General features: G+C 39.7%; 1 protein-coding gene across 14 annotated transcripts in view; it reads right to left on the bottom strand.

The window, feature by feature from the left end:
- Positions 1 to 22,055, bottom strand: part of nrxn2a (neurexin 2a) — a 120,073-nt gene that overhangs the window by 82,490 nt on the left and 15,528 nt on the right. For 8 of the 14 annotated variants that reach the window (XM_036008838.1, XM_031320041.2, XM_031320039.2 and 5 more), the window contains exons 2-6: positions 12,951 to 14,090; positions 11,923 to 11,943; positions 6,219 to 6,248; positions 5,966 to 5,977; positions 778 to 1,079 (exon numbers count right to left, since the gene is read on the bottom strand). In XM_036008838.1, the coding sequence (XP_035864731.1) occupies positions 778 to 1,079; positions 5,966 to 5,977; positions 6,219 to 6,248; positions 11,923 to 11,943; positions 12,951 to 13,653 (1,068 nt within the window). In that variant the 5' untranslated portion in view covers positions 13,654 to 14,090. The remainder of the gene's footprint in view (positions 1 to 777; positions 1,080 to 5,965; positions 5,978 to 6,218; positions 6,249 to 11,922; positions 11,944 to 12,950; positions 14,091 to 22,055) is intronic. The other 6 variants (XM_036008839.1, XM_036008840.1, XM_031320038.2 and 3 more) reach the window with 2 other exon arrangements.

The following is a 22,055-nucleotide window of genomic DNA, read 5'->3' as shown; positions in this document are numbered from 1 at the left end:
ACATTTACTGTAATGTAACGCAGACACATCCTGGCAGTCTGTAAATTAGTTTGGGAATTCAGCACTGTGCATTGTCCAGTGGACAACGTTAATGAATATGAAACCTTAGGGCCGAGCTGTACTTGGCTGCAGACCAGTACAGTAGGTACAGCTGTACAATATTGGACACATGCAATGACTGTTAATTAATTATATAAAAGCTCCGCTCTATTTTTCATGACCTCATGCAAAGTAGCTTTTGCAGTTGTTAGGAAGTTTGTCAAAATCTGTATGATAATTATTGTTTTGTAAAGGTAGAAAACAACAACAGGCTGCAGAGATTTCAGCACTGCTGCAGGATACATGAATGTGATTGATATTGCTATATGAGTTGATTCTTCCTTTCAATGAGGTAAAAAGACATTTACCTCATTGGGTGGGTGCAGAAAAAAACAGAACGTGCCTGATTATAAAAGGACTCAGTGATTTCCGCCAAAACAATCTATTTCATGAGAAAGAGGGCAATGGCCTAATATGAGCTTGTGGTATCTATCAGAATGTGGAAGATGCGAGATAGGGAGTCCAGTGGAGCAGAAATATTACACATTCAAAAGAAGCCAACAGTCTTTGTGAGTGTTTACACTGATAGAGGACTATTAGTACCTAAACCCTGCTTGCATGGGACTGGTATTACAGTACTTGGACCATTGATCTGATCCAAAAGTTAAAGATAATTATGTACTGACTTGTGACTTGCACAAGTAAGGTGCAAGTCACAGGCAGTGGATGTATACACACCTGGCGGAGGTTGCGTGTCACTCGAACATCATGCCAGACATTGTCGTTGAACTTCCCTTTGGCAGGTTCCACCAGGGCCTCAAAAGCACCAGAGCCCAGGTTGATGACCAGCCACAGAGCTCCGTTCCTCAGGGACAGGTTGGCATAGTCGGCTGACCTCCCTGTGTGAAGCAGCAAGCCGTTCCTCTGCAGGGTACGGAAGGACAGCGTGATCTCATCCAAACTGCTCTGAATGGGAGTCTGGGACAGGTTGTAGCTGAAGAACTCATTGCCTTTGAAGGTGGCCACTGACTCCTCCTGCCCTAAGAGGGGAGGAGAAACATCTTAGATAATTGTTTCCGTCATCAGGCTTAAGTTTGATTTACCTACTGCAGTTCACTACTATAGTGACATGTCCAGATAGGTAAGGCTTCAGTGAGCAAAACGGGACTAAAATGAGTGGACAACATGCAGTACAGTATTATTCAACACATATTTCACTATCACTATCTAACTTGAACAGACCATGTACGTATTTGTGGAGCTATTGACATATACTACAAAATCACTGTACTGTATTTTAAATGATTTTCTTATTGTCAACAAATCCCATGAAAAGACATGAGTGAGCCACAGTGTTACACTGGGTGACATTTTCCTTAAATACAATGAACATGGGCACTGTAGTTTACTGTGAGTCGAGCCCACATACACTTTTCTTCTAGTTCTGTAAATACTCAGTAGCACATCAAATCTGCAGCTGAAATTAGACCCCAACAAATGCACAATTTGCTCCCATTTTGAGTAGAGTTTTGGTGTTTTCATAAAAAAAAGGTTGGCAATAAGTATGGAATAATACCATCCTTTATTCAACTGTAACATTTAAAAATTATGATATAAATGTGTCAAGCTTTGGCTAAACCTCTAATTCAAAGAATTTCCAGTAAGGATGTTAAATGTACAGAAAAATCTGACATTTCCCAACTGTTCACATAAAAGTAGTTTTCAGGTTTAACCAGAGCAAGGAATATTTTTGTCTTCTTCAGCATTTCTTGGAATTTCACTTAGCAACATTTCACATTCTGACAACCACTTTTAATCTGAATCATATTGAAATCCACAGTAAACTTCACAGTTGATTGCAGTGAACGCCAGGGGTAATGTTAACTATTGTATAACAGTTCTTGAACCGATGAATGGGCTGTTTGAACTGGGGCTTCTGAACTCTGGTTCCAATCTAAGCCAACAGGATCAGTGGTCCCATTAGTCCCTATTGTTTGAGTAGTGTACTTACTAAACTACCGAGCAGACACCAACAAGCTATTGATGTTGAGCCAAATGTGAAGTTCAGCTTTTAACTGTTGTTGTAGGTGAAATATAAACCTACTGTAAGTGCAGGAGGAGAGTCAGTGCAGTGAACAATGAAGGCAACTCTTAGTGGTTAAGAAAATAAGATTATGGGACACCAGAAGTATTGTGGCCTAATTTAGCAAAGTGCTTACTGTACATGTGCAGTTACTAACCCCACAGGCAAGCTACAATCTAATCTAATATCTTAGAAATGCTTTCTCATACAGTCCATATAACAAGAGGGTTTGCATCATATCCTGTGCACATCCTGTGCTTTCCATCACTCCAAGCTTTCTACAATGAAGACGTCACTAGCAGACCTGTGGAAGTGTGTGGGTGGTTAGAAAGGCAGAGCGCCATTTCTCTAGTTTCCTGCTTACCTAAGAGGTTGCCCATTGTCTGCAGCAACAATGTTTACCAGCTTGTGAAAAAGGCAATAATGGCTGTTTGCTCTGACACCAGATAGACTTTGGCTCGTACTCAGAGGAAATGCCATAAGAGACACTGGCTGCAGTCTCTACACCAGCTATGAGATGCTGCTGGAGCAGTGTTGCTGCTGACTGGGGGCAGAGCCATCAACCTTTTACTTTGGATAAGACAATTGAGCCAAACTATCTCTCCATGCAAATGCATGCCCATATCAACAGAAAAAGAAGGCTCAGCAGAATATAATGGCAGCACCAACAATCTCTACAAGTCTCCCCTGCTTCTCTTCTCATATCCTTTTGCTTTGTGCTATCCCTGCCTCTTTTCCTGTCTCCTATCTACTTGCACCCCATCCCTCTAAATTCAGGAAACTAATACTGGTGAGTCCTTGGGGCACTGCCCGTGGCCAATCCAATGAAGTGCGCAGCTACAAAAATGGAGGTGTTGCCTCCATGTCCATGTCCAGAAAGGATTATCTGTAAAGGTACTGCCCAGAGCCATGCATTAGCTGCTGTCACTGCATGATGAACATCAAACACTGCAGAGGAAGAGGGTCTTGCAATCTGCTGGAAAGAAATGATCTGCTACTTCTTCCTATTAGCCCACCTGTTCCAGTGTCTGTTGCAATTACACCATGCTGCAGTGGTTGCACCACATGTGGATTGCTCATTAATATTAAGCTTTGCAGTTGATTCTTTTTTTTTTTTTTTTAAGTGGTCCAAAAGCCCAGGTCGCAGATGGCAGTTGCTGACTTTGTCTCCTGCTCAGGGGCGGAGGAGTCCCTTGTCAGCTGGTTGCACCCAAACATACTGTAAGTCAGGCAGTATGGGCATGTGGATAGCGGGGCAGCAGCTTATCGTTGGTCTGGAGGCAGTGACGTGCATTAGGACTCTAGGTGGTATAATTTCACCATTTACAGTACATCTGTGTGTAGTGTACATGCTAGCAAAGCATTCTGGGACAGAAGCACACGCACAAGCAGCCATTTCTGGATTTCCTGAAGTCTACGAAATGCTTTTAATTTATTTATAAACTATGAGGGGACAACTGTGGTGTATATTTGGTTTGAAATTATTTGTGGCTTAATCAATTCAGATTAAATCAGACTACTCCTTTGAGTGTCCCCTCAGGCTAAAGCTGGAATATTGTCAAAGTTAATAACATTTGTTTGTAATAACATGAAATGGCTGAATAAAACTTTGATGCCTTATGTATATCAATGAAGTCACATGCACATTACTGGGTTACTAACTGTTGCTGTGCTACGCCCGAGCGTTGCTCGGAGGCTTATTTCTATTGATCTTCATTCAACAATCAATTACCAACTTCTTCTTATTATTGATGCATGAAATGGAGCAATTACATTTAGGCCTAATTTCATGACAGATCACATTGTGGTCAGCCTTTGGGACACACTTACTGTACGACTTACTAAATATTTGATACAGCAGCATTATTCTAATACCCAGCATACACAACTGCATTATTCTGTCAGCATACCCATCAATTAAAGTAGCAGCTTAAATTGAACATTATCTTTTGGCCTTGTAAAGACTATTTACTACTTCTGTACATGAACAAGTTTGTCCCAAAGCGAGTAACCGAAGAATCTAGACCTTAATCTATAATGTCACAGTCACGTATCGCCTCAAGCTGCACCATTTATAGTGGGTGAAAAACTGGTCTAATCATACTGTGAAGTATTCGCTTAAGCCTTTTCATCTACTGTAAATGACCTCAATATTAGTGTTATCAGCGCAACACCAGAAGATGTATATGAGAACACCCAGGGTCCTGCCACACACTCTTTTTATCTCCACCAATTTGTGTTCCATGCGAGTGGGATCAATGTAATTCAAAGATAACATACAACTCTATTTATGGTATTTATCATCAGACATCTTATAATAATTAAATATATACTTTTAGGTATAGATTGGGTCGAAAATAAAAACAGAATATCCTAATGAAAGAATATAGTTTCTAGGAACCTGTAAAAAAAAAAGTCACTAATACAGGAGCTGTAGCAATAACCAAACAAATATTCTTTAGACTATTTTCTAGAAAACCATGTACGAGTTTTATTTTGTCAAAATTCAACCAAAAAAAATATTTTATCTCTAGATAATAGTCTAAGTAACATTTTGCGGAAGAGGAAATGTGCTGATGAGAACTTGAGCAGTGTATTATACTGTCAGAGTGGGTTATAAAGCCTAGTCTCTATGTTTAGAGACAACATTGATTGCCATGGAGACAGGATGGTAACTTTTGTCTGAAATTTCGGAATATGTGGCAGAAAACACAAACCATAAATACAGCAGATTTCTAATGTCCAAGTGTTTTACCTATTAAGTATTTAATTTCATTTATTTGTTCTGCTCATGGTAATTCACAACTCCAGACACCCCCCCCCCCCCCACACACACACCAATACTTACAGTAGCATGTGAAAAAAGGAACAATCAAGAGCCATAAACAATAATTCACCATCAACTAAGAAGAGAGATTTCCTGACGACTTCGTGAAGTCTAAGTATTCTTACTTTATACAATTACTTGAACTGAAAAAATATTTATACAACCCTAAATCATTCTGTAGAGACTTAAACAGTTTGACACCAACCACTGACGTACACATTTCCTTTAAAGTAATCTTTGCATACTGGTGTTTAACAATTAAATTTCCAAATGCCCCTAATCCTCTGAACTAAAAGCAAACAACTTTTGTAACTGTTGGTCATACTCTGCTTTTTGCACTGTGCAAAACTAATAATGTCTGCAAGTCAAGTAAATCTTTAAGTTTCAAAATTCCTGACTTGATAAACAGTCGACAGTGTTGGTGTGTTCTCTTGAATTCATTTTATGAATATTTTCTTTTCTGTATTATAAACAACGTCTTTATGTTGCTCATGTACGTGTGTTACCCCACACTTCCACACAGCTAAACTATTGCATTGAATGAAAGTTTTTCTCCCAAGGTTTTACATCACAGTACCATGGCTTGTCTATTATTTGGATGTTATCCAGTACTTGTGTTTAAAACAGTGTCCAAAATGATACATCTTATTTTTTAATTTTTTTTAAAGAACAGGACATCACAGTAGTTTATCTTCCTGACTCTTAATTGTTTACTGGCTAAAAAATCCTACTATACGTAAAAATATCTCCTCCATCGTTTGAAAACTTTTTCTTGAATCTGTGCTTACATAAATATGCAACATATTAACACTACTGCAATGTAGAAATAATCAAAAAATCCAAATTCTGTATAATATTATGTATAATAATAATTATGTACATATATTAACAAGAAAAGTCAAAAAACTGCTTTCTGTCATGAAAAACCTTTATTCTTTACTTTCGACACTGGTTTATTTCCTTTGAAAACATCATAAAATCAAACCGAAGAGATGCTTTGAGCATAGATGCTTTACCTTGGCGAAAAACTGCAGAGGTCAAAGGTGATGTTCCAGTAGCTCAGTCAGTGGTCAGGACAAGGGTTTGACGGACAAAGATTGAGTGAGTAGTGAGTATAACATGACAGGAAGCAAAAAACGAATAGGCAAGTATATGAAAAAAGAGGAGAGGAAATATTAGTGCAGCACAGTTGACTAAAATGATTTCAGGGGAAGGGAAATGTTGTGATCAGGTGGCTGGGAAGGAAAAGCAAACCAATAGACCCCATACCTTGGCGGTTTAACATCAGGTGCGCCAGACCTTGAGGGAAAGAACAGAAAAAAGGATACGAAAACAGGAAGTTCATAAAGAGGTTTGGGAGAACAAAAGCATTGTCACAATGTTGGACTGCAGTTTGTGACAGACATCCTGGGGTAGGTACGGATGTCAAAGTTCAAACTAAAATATAAAGGGGAAATCAAACTAAAAACAGACAGACATCTCAAGGGAGTAGAGGGAAGGCAAGGAGAGAAAAAAAACATCTTGATTGGTGCAACCATTATAGGTAGTTGCTCACACAGATGCTTTTTTCTAAATGGAACACATACTATGTTTACTTGATGCAGACAGCGCTCAAGATGTATCAGATATACATAAATCCTACTTTATATAATAATGTGAACAGGGCTCTATAGGCTTTGCCACTCGTCTCGACTCACTGAAATTTGCATGTAAGTGATCGGCAGATCTATTTGAGCCTATTTAACATTCAATATGGTAGTGTTTTATAAAAGGGCAGAAGTCATACCAGTCCTTATCCACTAAATCTTTAGTGACCATCACTCTATTTCACAGAGGATTTACCATCTAATGGAGCTCAATAGGTTTAAGTGGTGGAACACTGATACGATTACCTAACAACCATCATGTCACAGGTCAGCTGCTAATGATCTGCCACAACTAACCTTTTACTTCTGAAAAGAAAGAAAGAAAGAAAAATCAGAATGGAGCTGCGACTTGTTGCTGCACTGCGTTAAAGCCCCACTGAATAAACTATCATAAAGCAGCCAGCCAAGACAAAAATGCCACGTCCCACCTCCATATTCTGTCAAGTAGAAGGTGGTGCTGGGGTTGCTGTGCTGAACACAGGGGCTAACTGCAATGGCCAACACTTGTAGGACTTAATGGAGTAACACGCTTACACAGTAAGACAGACCATTTACTCCAAACTAAATAGTAACATGGAGCATTCTTGGACTGCGGATGAGTACAGTATTGCAATCCTCATATTGGGAACAAAAAGAAAAGCTATAGTAAAACTACCATAAATATATGGAAGCAAACTGAAAATACACTGCAGCCTATCAATCAAATGATATTGCTGAGCAGTTGCAGGTGACGGTGTATAAAAGTCCAGCTGGTCGGCCTGTACACCCTGCAACGATCAAAGCTAAATTTGATTCAGTTTTGTGTTCACCACCAGCCTAAGTCTCTTACTCCTACAGTATATGTCCTGTACACAGAGAAACACAGACAAATATCTACATATGCCATCCAGAAATTACATATATTATTATATTAGTTATTAATATATTAGTATATTGCATACCTGCTCCTCTTGCCAAAAAGGAGATGGGGATGACACAATGCAACACTTCCGCTAAGTACATGAGCCCCACAGTGCCAGCCAACACAAACAGCTCTCATCAGTGCATCAGCACTCTAAGACTCATGCAGCAAGTCACACACAAGTCCCAGTTCAGTCATGAGGTAAAATCTTACAAAGAGGCAGGTCGGTACAAATCTCCTTCCAAATCACGTTCCACTGAACAAGTCTGTTCATGCTGCAGCTCTTGGTGTAGGATGGACATGATTACCCCTGGGAGGGTCCTTGCCTGCCAACACGAAGGCTTTTGATACAATGTGTCATTGCAAAGCCAGTGACTGAGCCTCTTAGACAGGATTCAACCACAACCCTGTCTACGCTGCAGACAAAGAGCTGCCGTGTGCACCTCACTGTGGCTCTGCATTCTACATGACAAGCCAATGTATGTTTAAACAAGGCATAAACAGCGTTACATCCCCCCTCCACTCCTCATTCTAACCAGACATACTAAGATCTGACTCGACCTGAGCTCATCTTCTGCTGGTGTCTGTATCTTCTGCCCATGCTTCTGCTATAAAAGAGAAAGCACATCACTCAGCAGAACTAAGACATTGCAGTAGCAACAAGGGGCTACAAGGGGAGTTTGTTTGTCATTAACAGTGACAAAGATAAACCCAGCAGCACCAGGTTGTAAGCCGCCAACAGCTGAGACAGCAGGATACATTTCTGGTAAAATCTCCCTCCATGTTGTGGAAGGGTAGGTTTACCATAGTCCAACTAATAACAAGAAGCAGTCACAAAGCTAGAGGCCATTGCATCGTCAAACAGGGAATGCCCAGTCCAACCCTTCACTTTGGTGATATCTGTGGAGATGGAGAAAGGAGTTTTGACCCAAAGGATTCACAGCTATGATGATTCTGATTTTTGTTGAACATGGGGTGAGGAAAAACTGACCCGCATCCATGACTAATGGAGACTAATGCGGTGACCAAAACAGGCAGCACTTGATAAGTGCCTCGGCCAACAATGTCTTCTTTGAGTATCTAGTTGTCATTCAAGGAGTTGAAGAAAAGTGGATGAAGAGTGGTGCTGCTGCTGCCCTCATATAGGGGCAGCCACCCAACAATATGCTCTTCTTACTTGGCTAAGCCTTACACCCAAATCTCAGTGTGTGGAAATGCAGAGATAACGGGCTAGACCTGTAGAGTCCCATTAGATAAAAATAAACCGCCTTTCCTAACAGTAATCTACCAGTTTTGTTTTTTTAAGATAAGAGGAAACCTTAACAGTATAAGAAGAGTTTCAGGGCAAACAAAGAGTTAGAACCATGGGAATGGAAGCTCATTTTACTAAAATGTTAGCATGTTGATTTTAGGATCTGTTTAACTTGGCCTCATCATAAAACAAGTATGTTTTTACAAAACAATCCACTGTTCTAGCCGGGCTGTTTGGAATCTGTAGATTGGCTGAATCACATTGTGGGTGTGATGTTATTGATCTTTTTTATCATGATACTCCATAAGGAATTGAGAACAGCAATTGTTTAGTAGTAATGCGACATATGCCTTTACTCATCTACATCTGCCGACCTTGAGTAAATCCATAATGAATCAACTTAGTGTTTTCAAACCTTCAAGCCTGTTGCACTTATGGTCACGCTCCAATTAATGATGTTAGCGCTGGTTTGAAACCTAAATGATAGAGGTTTGAAGTTTTCTGTCTCATGTGATTCAGTGTGGATTGGCCCAGTAAAAGCAAGGGGAAATATGACAGATACATGAGTGTTATGATGATATTCTTAAGAGTGCTTTTTGCCATACCCAAATTTCTTTTATTATATTAATATATAACATGCATACTTTTCCTCATTATATTGTGTTGACCTTTAAATCTCTTAGCCTCCTTTTTCTGCCCTATTTTTGTCACAGATTTTATCCTTATGTAAGTTTTTTTTTTACCTTTTACAATTATCAAGACTTTTTTATACTGTATTATTGTCACTGAAAGAAACAAGCATGAATAATACAAATTCTAGGGTGTGACACTTTCCATAATAAAATGTCAGTGGGGCTACAAAAAAGCAGAAGTACATCCTGATTTAATTTTTTTGTAATTCCTCGACTTTTTGAAATACTTCTAACAAGACAAACACTGCTGTCTAAGTAACTTTATTTAACAAATATAGTAAATGCAGATGTTGAAGGACCTCTCAGTCATTATTGTGACATTAATTAGCGAGCATCTAAGAAGAGTCACAGCACGAGGATTAGGATTTGCCAAATTTGTTTTTCCATGAAAAGTACAGTATTATGGAGCCTGTTGTAATGAGGGATTAGACCAAGGTCACTGCTGCTGAAAGATGCAAGGCCACTAGGACCAGCTGTGTGCTTTCTTTAGATTTATATACTTTATCATCCCTGTAGTTCTTAGTGTGTCATCACTGTGTGCTTACACATGAAAAAGCAAAAAAAATGTGCTTCAGTTGACACGTGTGTGTGTGTGTGTGTGTGTGTGTGTGTGTGTGTGTGTGTGTGTGTGTGTGTGTGTGTGTGTGTGTGTGTGTGTGTGTGTGTGTGAGTGAGAGAGTTGTGTAAGGTTTTCCTATATGTTAGAGAGATTTCTCTCTTTTCTGTATCTTAGGTGGCTGTCCTTATCTCTCTTTCACAGACCTGCTTTTTTGCACACAAAACATCAGAGGATGCTGCAGTCTTTTGGCATTAGAGCGTGCCCCGCCATGGCCTTTGTCCGAACAGATCAACGGGTGCCCATGTGCTGCATACTGTGGAACTCAGAACACTCACCTGCAGTTCCCCATGTTTACTGCCTTAAAGCAGTTCCTCAGACAAATAAAGTTAATTCCCACACCACTTAAAACCCACAGCCAAAACCAAATATAGCATATGGGTTACCATCTTTCCCATCTCTAGGGATAGAAGCGAACGCATGGATTCGTCTATTTCCGTCACTGCAAGGACATCAAAGACTTGCTGCCAAATAGCACATGGAGTTGTATGAAGGATAGAAAAAAAGGCATCTGGTGAGAGTGATTTTACTGTTGTCATTATTGTTTTCATGCATTCTGCATTGGGGATTGTATCTATGTCAAGCTTTAATCCAATAAACATTTTGATGTGCTCTATTTGCAGCATGTCATTTAATAATGCCTGCCTTTTTGCTGTGAGCAGATCCATGCCATCTTTGCTCTTATTAAGAATGATTAATGCTTGTTTTTGGAAGTGTCAAGATGAAACCTATTAACTGTTACTGAAGCATACAACCATATACCACAGTCAGTAAGTCTTACTTATGTGCTGTTTTAAATACAGAATCTATATACATCTAACATTATGTATACCAATGTTTTTGTGTGTGTTGTCATAAAAGCCCTTCTGCTTGTACTCTGCACAGTTCATATACATGAAGACAATAACATTTTGCAGTCTTCGGTCTATTTTGCTGCTGCATGCTAAACGTAAGTGTCATAAGCAGGATTTCGGAGAGCAGGTGTGCAGGGGTCGGTGCCTTTTGAGTCAGTAACAGTGATTTATAATGTGCAGTGGTTCAGTGCACATTGCACTGGTCTCCTGAGCCTGTTGGCTGCCCTTTCACCAGAACCAGCAGTCCTTACTGGGGAGATGGATGTTTCGCTCAGATGCCGACTAAACCAATCTCCCTCTTCACTTTCAATCCTCATTTCACGTTCAGTATGTGTATCTCATTAGAAACCAATCCCGCATATTGGTGGTCAGTTAAAATACTGCCAATAAGAGAGAAATGTTTTTTTTCCTGCCAATGGAGATTTGCTCCTAATTTTAAATGCACCTATGAAAAAACATTGTTAAAAAAATATTACAATTTAATGAATGTCTAGGCCTCAGTAATCAGCCACGTTATGCCAAAGGATGCCATCATATTTGACCTTAGAGCATAATGCCATATGATGGCATGATGACTCAGTAAACCTTAAACAGTATTTTAGATGAGGAAAGAGAGAGGGAGAATTCAGAAGTTATAAATAATAAAACAAAGCCTGTCTGTACAGTCATTTTTTTCCCTATAATGCAGTATATGAATGCTCCCCATATTGTGCAACACCCACATGCTCTGCAGACCTCTCCAGTCACCTTGAGCACACTGATTTTATATACAATGAGCATTCAGCACATTAAGCGCTTTTTCCACAGTGACCTCATGACCAGTGATAGTATATCTCCTTTCAGCTTAATTTGTTGGATGTCAGAACTGCAGTCCAAACCGACAATAACAACCTCATAATAACCGAACACACTCTCACACACTGATGCTGTGGTATTAGCCTTTGCAAATTAGAGCATCACGAAAAACAAATTATGCTCATCGTTATGCTCATTATATAATGCATTGTCTTACCTTCTACTTCTTTCAGGACAGCTGCAAGAGAATAAAGAAACACAGACATGTTTATTGTTGTTTCGCTTAACCTTGCTGCTTCTTTCCATGCCACCAAACATGAAGGTTGACGGAAACAGCCAAAGCCTGTAAGTGTGGTCAGTTGTTCTGTAGTATAGTTGTAGCATTAAAATCACTGACAATAATAGTGGTATATCACAGTTTATCTGTCACATATAACCACAGAAAGAGTCACAGTCCAGTGCAAGTTTGATGTCTTTCAACGGTTTGTTAGTGAATGTTTCTCGCTTTAAATGACTTTGCAATAAGGCATACCTAATGAAAACAATGTATTAGTGGTTAATATAAGGGTGTATAGCTGCTCTAATTCATCGTTGTGAGTCCACTTGTTAAATGAAGGAACGCCTGCCAGAATCCTCCTAATTTTAGCCAGGGAAGAAAGCTGCCGAGCTTCCAAGCCAAACATGTATTATTATAAGAGGGAAAACTGATGTCTTTTGGCAAAGTGGTAAACATCTTTAATTAATCACTTGTTTCCATTTTACTTGTCTATACGTAAAAAGAAGTTTCAAAGCTGATTTAAAAATGCCAAGTTTATGTTCGTACTGTCTTGTAGACTTTCCAGAATATGAAAATTGCACTCATTTGGTAGCCTGTTAAATATCTCTGCATTGAAAACGTCTATCACATTAGGCAGCTGTTATCCTCTATGACTTGTGAAGATAATGGCTGAGAGAGCTGAACTCACACACCCAAGCAGCCTTTAAGTACTTCTATGGTATACTTTGACCTGGGTCACTTTTAAGTAGGCTTTATTGATTATTTTCTAGATGCTACAGTAATGAGGGTTTAGAACATATACTTGAATGGGATATTTATAGGGGATTTTAACCATTTGTAAGCTAAGGCTAATCATAAAGACGTCAAACATTTTCAGTAGCAAAAGTACATTAGCATTAAAAAAAGCCCTTTGACGAACAGATCATGAAGGACCACACAGTTAATAGTAGGAAGGATAATTCTCTCACCTTCATGGCAATACCGTCCCCTGTAGCTGGTATTTATACAGTCACAGTGGACCTCTCCTTGGCTGACGGAGCACAGGCCTTTGTTGCCGCACGGAGAGTGTGTGTCACATATGTATTCCAAATCACTATGAACAGCCTGGCCATCCAACAGTAATGGTAATGCCTCCCCCAGTTTCAAATTGGCTATAAGGCCCTGGAATGGTGGCTCGTATTTAACAGTGCTGGACGTCAGGGCAGAGAGACGCACATCAGGTGAGATGCCCCCGACGTAGAGATCACTGGCCACTACCATCTCTTTTCTCTTAGACTTCACCTCAGCAGCTTTCTCCTCGTTGTCCACCACCAGCCTAGTCTCTCTGTAATTACGAGAGAGAAGGATTCTGTGCCAGCGCAGGTCGTTGATTCGCGTCTCGGTGTGCAGGGAGGCCGGTTCTGCACAATGGATGGTGAAGCGCATGTGGAGCCTCCCATCTGCGATCAGAAGCTCCAGGAAGTCGCAGTTCCCTCCATCATCCAGATAGAGCACCAGGGCTTTGCTGATGTTGGTTTTCAGAATAAAGCTGAGCTCACCTGTTGATTTGGCATCCCACTGGCCATAGCGTGTCCACTGACCAGGAACGCCCTCATATTCCAAAGCTATTGCTGTTAGCACCAATCCAGCTAACAACAGTAACCAGGAAGCCTTGCCTTTACACCTGCCCATGATGGCTACTATTTACAAATACTGGCTCCCCTGTGGTCTCTAATTAATATGAATCCAACAGAGTTGTGAGGAGGAAATGTTATCTAGTGTCTACACTTCTTTTTTTATTGCCTTAGATTTTACAGAAATAAGACTCCCACACGCAGTAAAAGAGTTTCTTTAGCCTTGACTGTCTATCCTGATTTTTTTTGCCATCTCTCCATGGACGACATGTGACAGAGTGAACAAATGAGGCACATTGCAGAACACTTTGCATCTACTTTGAATCGGCTGAGAAAGAGAACAAACAACACAAGTGATCCACAATACTGTGCGCTTCCTCGTCTTCGCCATCCAGTCTCTTGACCTCCATCCAGCACTGTTCCTGTCAGTTATCCATGGGTTAGCTAGGCATGCAGCTTAGGTACAGCCTCCATTCTTCTCAGCCTCCCAACATCCTAAGACATAAAAGAAGAATGTGTAATGAATAGCTGGAAAGATTACTAACACTTGATTGTACAAAAAAAATAGATAGATAAATAAATAAATAAATAATCTCCAGTCATTATGAATTACATGGGAAATGAATTACAAATCTAACAAATCATTAAAATGGCAGAGAGGGAAAATGGAAATTAGCTTGATAGAGAGGTTTAATTGTTATGAAGAATTCACGATTCACCAGTGGTTCACATTTTTAAAGATCATTTCCTACAACTTGTTGATTGCTGCTTGTCATTATGATCATGGCTGCAGCCTAGAGATTCCATCAACAGGCCCTCAACACAATTCTTGGGCCAAGTAGCATCTCAATCCTGGCGCCCCACCTCATGTCTTAGCATCCAGAAAGGGAAACAGAGGGTGGTTTGCTAAGAACTGTGCTCCTTTCCAAAAGCTGGTGGAAAACAGTCTGTTTCCTAAGCACCCCCCACAGATGTTTTGGTACAACCCATGGCCTCACTAACTTCAGTAATGTTGAGCCCCTTAAGCCCTATGCGCTCCCTGGGATAAAGCTAAGATATTACAGCTAAACAACACATACAGGCCAGAGGCTGGGAGTGATGAAAAGGAAGAAGTCTGTGTTAAAAAAAAACAAACAAATAGAAAATTCAATACTTGGTGATAACAAAAGAGGGTGCAGCTCCCAGGCCTAAGCACACAAATAAAGTTATGCATCAGTCTTTAGCTAAAAAGGGGAACTGCCCTGCCTCATTATTACCATTCAGAAAGGCTAAAAACTACAACTGGTGGAATTATGTCCTGGGAATCTACACATATTCTAAGAGACACAATTTGTATTCAATGGATGATTGTATCTTTTCATTATTAACCACAATTTCTCTACAGAGTGCAAAGCAAATAATGAATGTATTCTACAGACAAGAGACGTCTGTGTAGCCACAGCCTTTTATAGTTTATGCCTCAATGCCAAAGAACTTAACTGCTGCCCAAAACCTATTCAAAACATATAAAAGAGCTATACCGTTGTGTGGTCCAATTAAGTGATCAGCAGCTGTAATCTATTACAACCAATTTGCACAAGAGTGGAACAACACTGTATCTCAAGGATGCTTATATACTGCATGTCATACATCACACATCTGATCAAACTCACACGTTTGATTTAGAACGCAAGTTTTACACCAGGGGCGTTTCTAGGACTTGAAGAGGTTGGGGACTTAGCCCGAACCCATTTAAATAAACTGAATGCAATGCAAATCGAAAAATAAAGTTATAATAGGCTATTACAAGAATACAGTCATTATATTTCAGAAAATAATCTACCTGCACCATAGTCTGCTGTGCATTACGTGATTGTTCTGCTGATATGGTAGATCTCAGACCTTCTGACAGTCACAGAGCCCCGTCTGAGACTCTGGTCTCTGAAGTTTAGGGGAAGTGGCTGTACGCTGCTCTACATTGGAGGTGGAAAACTGAAACTACGGCAGAAATACACAGAGCACAAACGCGACACATCTGCCGCAGCATGCCCACAGCAGAGCGCGTCCATTATAAACCTGAAGCTGCACAGACCACAAAAGCCGCGCTGCTCATCTCTATTTTTACAGCGAGAGTGGACACTAAGCGACGCACAGGTCTGCTTCAGAGCTCCATGTGTTTGAGTCTGAACCATACTGTAAACGTCACGGGAACTTCAAACTAAATCATTAGTATTGCTTTCCTAAACTTTGCGTTGATGGCATCAATGTATTAGATTAGGCTATGATTCCTCCGAAAATTACACCTTTCACAGCTTTCCTCACTTAGAGATGGTTGCTAGGTGATAGCAACAAATCCGGTATGATGGTTGAACCCCGCACGTAGCTGCCCATTCTATTTGCCTTGGAAAAATAAACTGGACAAAGTTACAGTTCTACCATGAGTTCTACAAAAAAAATTTAAAAACTGCGAGTGCCTTGGAAAAATACTTGTTTTCTTAATTTGCATGTGGCATTCTGGGGCATTTTTACTTACTACAATACTTGTTTTTGTAAAAAAAAAAAAAAAAAAGAAAAGAGAGAGAGAGAGAGATACATATACATATATATATATATATATATATATATATATATATATAAACATTCGGGGCTGTAGCTGGGGACGGCCAGGCCTAACGATACCTCTGGTTTACACTGAATGTAGGGCTCTTAACGTTAAAAAAAAGTACCAAAGTCACCCTGTATCCTCAGAAAGAGATATACAGATATTGTAGCAGTTTACATACAAGGTATTGATCCACTCAGATTCAATCCATCGGTCTACAATAAATACAATCTACTGTAAATAATGTCTAGGTAAAGCTCTGGGGTTTGCAATGATTCACAAAAGTAATCTTCATGTTATGTTACACTGAGTTCTCTCTCATTTAGAGGCATTTCTCAACTAGGAGCAGAAGCATTTCATGCAGGTTTGGCCCAATTTCATCTCTGACACGGAGAGAAATATAATATACATTTGAGTCTGCAGGGAATTACAGCCTCTATTGGGTCTTCTGCTGATGAGGGACTGCCACAGTTGGGTTTATTCGCTAAAAGGTAGATGTCACAAGAAAGAGTGCATCACAGCAAATAAATCAAAGTTTCTCCTGAAAATATCAGAAAGCTCCAGGGTGGAGAAAACCCTTCTGATAGACGGCTTTATCATGGGAATAGCTGTATCCTGGAAGGTCATAAAAAGCTGACACCCTCTTCACAGGATGAATTGCAATTTGCCAGGGTCAGGTATGGTGTGTCATATGCTTCTCAGAACCTGATTGCTTTGAGTCAGACAAACAACACATTAGTGTTATTTTATGTAAAAAGAAAGGCAGGCATGTGGTGCTTTCGCAATGAGCTGACATGAGATAAAATAGGGAACCATTTCAAAATGAAATATTCTATATCAATGTGCTTACACAGTCAAGTCAGCAAACCTAAATTCTTAACAATGGATCCTAACCTAGCAGAGCCTACCACCTGGATTTGTTTAAAAGCTGAGATAAATAAGGTCTAATTACCAAAACAAGAAACACCGTAGATGAACAGGGGCCACATCGACTGGTTAAATCCACTTAAAACTTGAGTGTTTCATTTGTATTCTTTATTCTTCTGTATTTCTTTTGTTTTTATCTTTGGAATTTCACCAACCCTCAGAATATCTCAGGGACTATTAGGCTAACACACGCACACAGGGCAGATTAAACATACAAAGGCTTGTTTCCCAAAGGGGCTTTGCGATGCTAGCCTGTCAATGTCGTTTCTCTGCACTTGTAAGTGTAGTGCAGTGTCAACAACCTTTTCTGGCTTTAATATTTTTGTTTAGCCTATTGAATTAATGGCACTGGTATACTGACTATACAAAAAGTAATAACAATCCAATGAAATATATGGTAGAGAGCTCAAATTGTGGGTGGTCCCAGGGTCAGCTGCCCCCCTCTCCACATAGGACTCACTATTAATCACATAATAATTATGTATCAACTTGTATGAAGGTGTTTATTTTTACGCTTGTTACACTGTCCCCTCTACATTTAATGGCTTTCCTTACTGGGTAACATGCTGTTTCTTCATTAAAAACAACAGACCAATTACCCACCAGACCTGTACCAGGTCAGAATCTGGTGGTGGGACACAAATTAATCTTATTTCATTGGGTGCCTGTTTAAACCGCGCCAGCCCCCCTGATACACACTGCCGTGTATACTCCAACATTGTAAAATATCTGAAATGATTAATTTAAGCAGGTCTGTTGGCCTTGTTGTTGGTTAGGTCTGCAGGATACAGGGGCTGATTTTTCACCTGCCCCATATTTCACTGCTTTATCTGTTGTAATACCATGAAAAATGTCACACTACCTACAGTAGTAGAGCGATTTGTAGTGGTATAACATGAAACTGCAAGAATTGTCATTGTATCATAACTGTAAACAATTGCACACATGTACATCTAACATCTATCATCTGACATACTCATACCATAGTTCAATGCCATTGTGCCAAGTAAAATTATACCATACACTCTTGATTCAATTACCAATACTACTGCAAAAGGACACATAATGTAGTGTTATGGTCACTCTGCTGCACCATAGTACAATTTTCATACCATCATGTATTATTATACCACAGCCAGAACTATTTTACAGTCTTTATACAATTCAAGGTATATGAATGTTCATCTTTTTATAATATACAAAAACTGTGATAAATTATTTGTATTGTAAAATGACATGTACAATGGTGATTCTGAAAATGCCTTCCATACACAATCACAGCACTGCTTTATGTTCCCCCGATCAGTACAAACAATGCAATAAAGATGATGGTTAGACATCTCCTTCTCACAGTAAAATCTACACCAGACATTGTTTTTAAATGCTAGTGGTTGCTAGGTAATTGTGCTCAAGGTGGGGAAGAACAAAACAGAAAGTAGATCATGTATGTTATGTGTATCTATAGAAGATATGTGAGGTTGTATTGACACACGTTACATGGCCAAAGTGCAGACAAATCACATAATGTACGTGTGCACACCACTTTACTTAGCCTGTGTGCTACAGTACACTTCGTTGTTAATGTCAATTTAAATATTCCAAAAATGTTAAAGTACCCGTTTCTTATATTATATATTACAGTAAGCCCCACGAATAAACATTCAACACGTTTGTTGTGTGACCCTTCCTTACTATGTAAGAGTAGGATGCCATAGCTACGGCTCTTCCACAAGGAGCAGCAGTGCTGTGTTACAAGGGAGGCAAAGCCCTTACTGTTGAATATATGGAACCTTTAGGATTGGCCGCTGAAAAAGTGGGCGTGGAGAGCTATCCACCTAATACCATTTCAACCATCCGTCTTCCTACACTCAATTAAGGCAAGGCAGCTTTATTTGTATAGCACATTTTAGCAACAAGGCAATTCAAAGTGATTTACGTAAAATATTAGAGAGCAGTTTAAAAAACTAAAATATAATATAGAAACAAATAAAATATGAGAATAAAAGTTACAGTGCAGTATAAGAAATGAACAATTATTTAAAGAAAGGCAGCAACAAAATGAAAGGTCCTCAGCCTTGATTTAAAAGAACTGACATTTGCAGCAGACCTGCAGTTTTCTGGGAGTTTGTTCCAGATATGTGGTGCATAAAAACTGCATGCTGCTTCTCCCTGTTTAGTACTGATTCTGGGGACAGAAAGACCTGTCCCAGACAACCTGAGGTGTCTGGGTGGTTCATAATGTAGCAACATATGAGAAATGTATTTTGGCCACAGAAGATTATTTTAAAATCATTTTTTTGAGGGACAGGAAGCCAGTGTAAAGACTTCAGAACTGGAGTGATGTGATCCACTTTCTTGGTCTTAGTGAGAACTCAAGCAGCAGTGTTCTGAATCTGCTGCAGCTGTCTGATTGATTTTTTAGGGAGACCTGTAAAGACACCGTACAGTAGTCGAGTCTGCTAAAGATAAAAGCATGGACAAGTTTTTTTTCTTACTTATTCTTAAGGTGATGGTAGGTTGACTTTGTTATTGTCTTAATGTGGCTATTGAAATTCAGGTCTGAGTCCATGACCATGATTTCTGGCTTTGTCTGTTGTTTTTAACATTGTCGACTGAAGTTGAGCGCTGACTTTTAATCGTTCCTCTTTGGCTCCAAATTAATATATTTTCTTTAATAGAACATTCCCAGGATCAATCTGTTCAGGACCAGCATGTTGCCCAGCCCCTGCTTTTTCAACATGTTAACTACCACCAACAGAAATAAACTCACTCGCGTCACCCAGATGGCATAAAAAATAATTGGCCTTCCCACCCCCAACCTATCAGACCTGAACAGCAAAGCCACCAAACGCAAAGCACGGACAATTGCACATGACCCCAGTCATCCCCTGTACCCCTTCTTCACACTGCTTCCATCAGGACGCAGATACAGGTCCTTGACCTTGAGACGGGTCCGCTACAGTAAGAGTTTTGTATCTTCTGCCATATCATCCCTACATGAAGCTCACCACTGGTGAATGTTATGTGGGTGTGTTACTTATATGTTGTATGCCGTCCACAAGGGGTGCCAGTGGAACAGACTGGAGGGAACTGTGCATTACAGGGTGATTGGGGTGAAGGTGTCTATGTTTACTGTACGTGTACGTATGTATATTTGTGAGGCCCTGTACAGACTGTGAAAACAAATTTCCTCAGTAGACAAGAATATCTATCTATCTATCTATCTATCTATCTATCATTACACTGCTGAAGTGATTCAACATGAATGCTCTACTAAGAGTCAACCTGCTACCCTGGGGAAGGACAGAGGGCCCGGATGTTCAACAGTTAACTGATTGTGCATGTGCAGAAATCACAGACTCAATGCTGCAGGAAATGGGAGTCAACAGTTCTTGCTCGAATCCATGGCTGACATCAAACAACAGGGGTCATAGTGTGATACTTAGGAACGTTTCTGTTAACACAGTCAGTGAGTGATCCCAAAGTATTGCTTTGTAGAATCAAGTGGATAAACAGGTGATAATGCAAAACAGGAATTGGACAGTGGATCAATTGACAAACTCACTCTGCCGCATGCACGCTTGATAAATCTGACAGATATTAGCAACAATTACCTAATATAACAGTCTGTACATACAGGATTACGTCAGAATGTGCTACTGTGGCAGTTACTGCATGTATTTCATGTTATAACACTGTTTAAAAATATTGTTTAATTCAACCATACCACATATAATTTTTTGCTGCAGAGGCCTTTTACAGTATGCTGTTTGAGTCTGGAGACAGAGCTCAAGGTCTTCTTGTCTTGCAGCAGTCTAAAGTTTACCCAAGGAGGCTCTAGGCTTACACTGTACTGTAGACAAATGCAGCATTGTTGGAAATATGTTATTGTTCACCAGCTGTTTAGCTCTATTCTTTCCACTCATCAATTTTCCTATTAGAGGACCAGTGGAGGTTGAATACCTCGTCATTCTCTAAATGGAGCCTGCAAGACTATAAAAGCAATTCCAATAGGACTATAGGAGCGAACGTCAGGAAAGCCACGCTCAATATGTACGCCCAATCTACTCGAGGTATGGGTCTGTCATGGGTACGTGCATTGGGTAAAAGTTGTTCGGCAGGGAATGACTTCTCACTACACCTCTGTAATCTTTTACCCCCTCAACCTTAGTGCTCATAGACTGAGTGATACTTGAAGCAAAACAGGGCATGTCTTCTGGATGTTAGATGACAAGGCGAGGTACACATTTCTAATGATATATCTATATGATAAATAATACAGAAAAAAAACTATTGTCTGATGGGGTGAGACACAGCTCTTGATTAACTCTCAAGCAACTACATCAGCTGCTATTGTACCTCAATATTTTACAATAAACTTCCTATAGAAGCAGAGCCATCCCCAGCTTTGTTATTTTTGTTGCCCTATGAACTTACTTTTGTTTTCCCAGTGTTCTTCAGTGTACAATATACGTACTATCTTACTAACTTTGAGCTAAATTGCCAAACTTTTCTAGATAAACTAGAAAGGTTTACAAAAAAAAGTCTGCATTTTGGCTTCCAAATATAGTAGTTTGGACTTCGCAGAAATTGCAATGATGTACAGCGAAAATGCTAAAAAATCTTTCCAACTGCCTTTCCAAAGTGACTCAGTATTCTTTTTCCATCATGTTGTACGTGTATTGTTGTACTGTACAACAGTTGTACTGTACAACTGTAGATAAATACAGTACAGCTAGACACAAGGAAAGACAGACAGACAAACTAGAAAAGTTAATCTAGATAAACTAGAAAAGTGGTTTACTAAACTAGATAACTTTGAAGTTTAGGGTTAAGTAAAATCTTTGTCTGAGATTGTCTACAGGTTTATAGCAAGTGTTGATGAGAGCAGTGAGACTCAACCATTCAAAACAATAAGCTAAAAGCAGATTGAAACTGTCGAGAGCTGCAGC

This window comes from Sander lucioperca, chromosome 13 (assembly GCF_008315115.2).
Source record: "Sander lucioperca isolate FBNREF2018 chromosome 13, SLUC_FBN_1.2, whole genome shotgun sequence".
NCBI classification, from domain to species: domain Eukaryota; kingdom Metazoa; phylum Chordata; class Actinopteri; order Perciformes; family Percidae; genus Sander; species Sander lucioperca.
The sequence above is the reverse complement of the archived record's forward strand: the minus strand, read 5'-3'. Positions and strand labels throughout refer to the sequence as shown.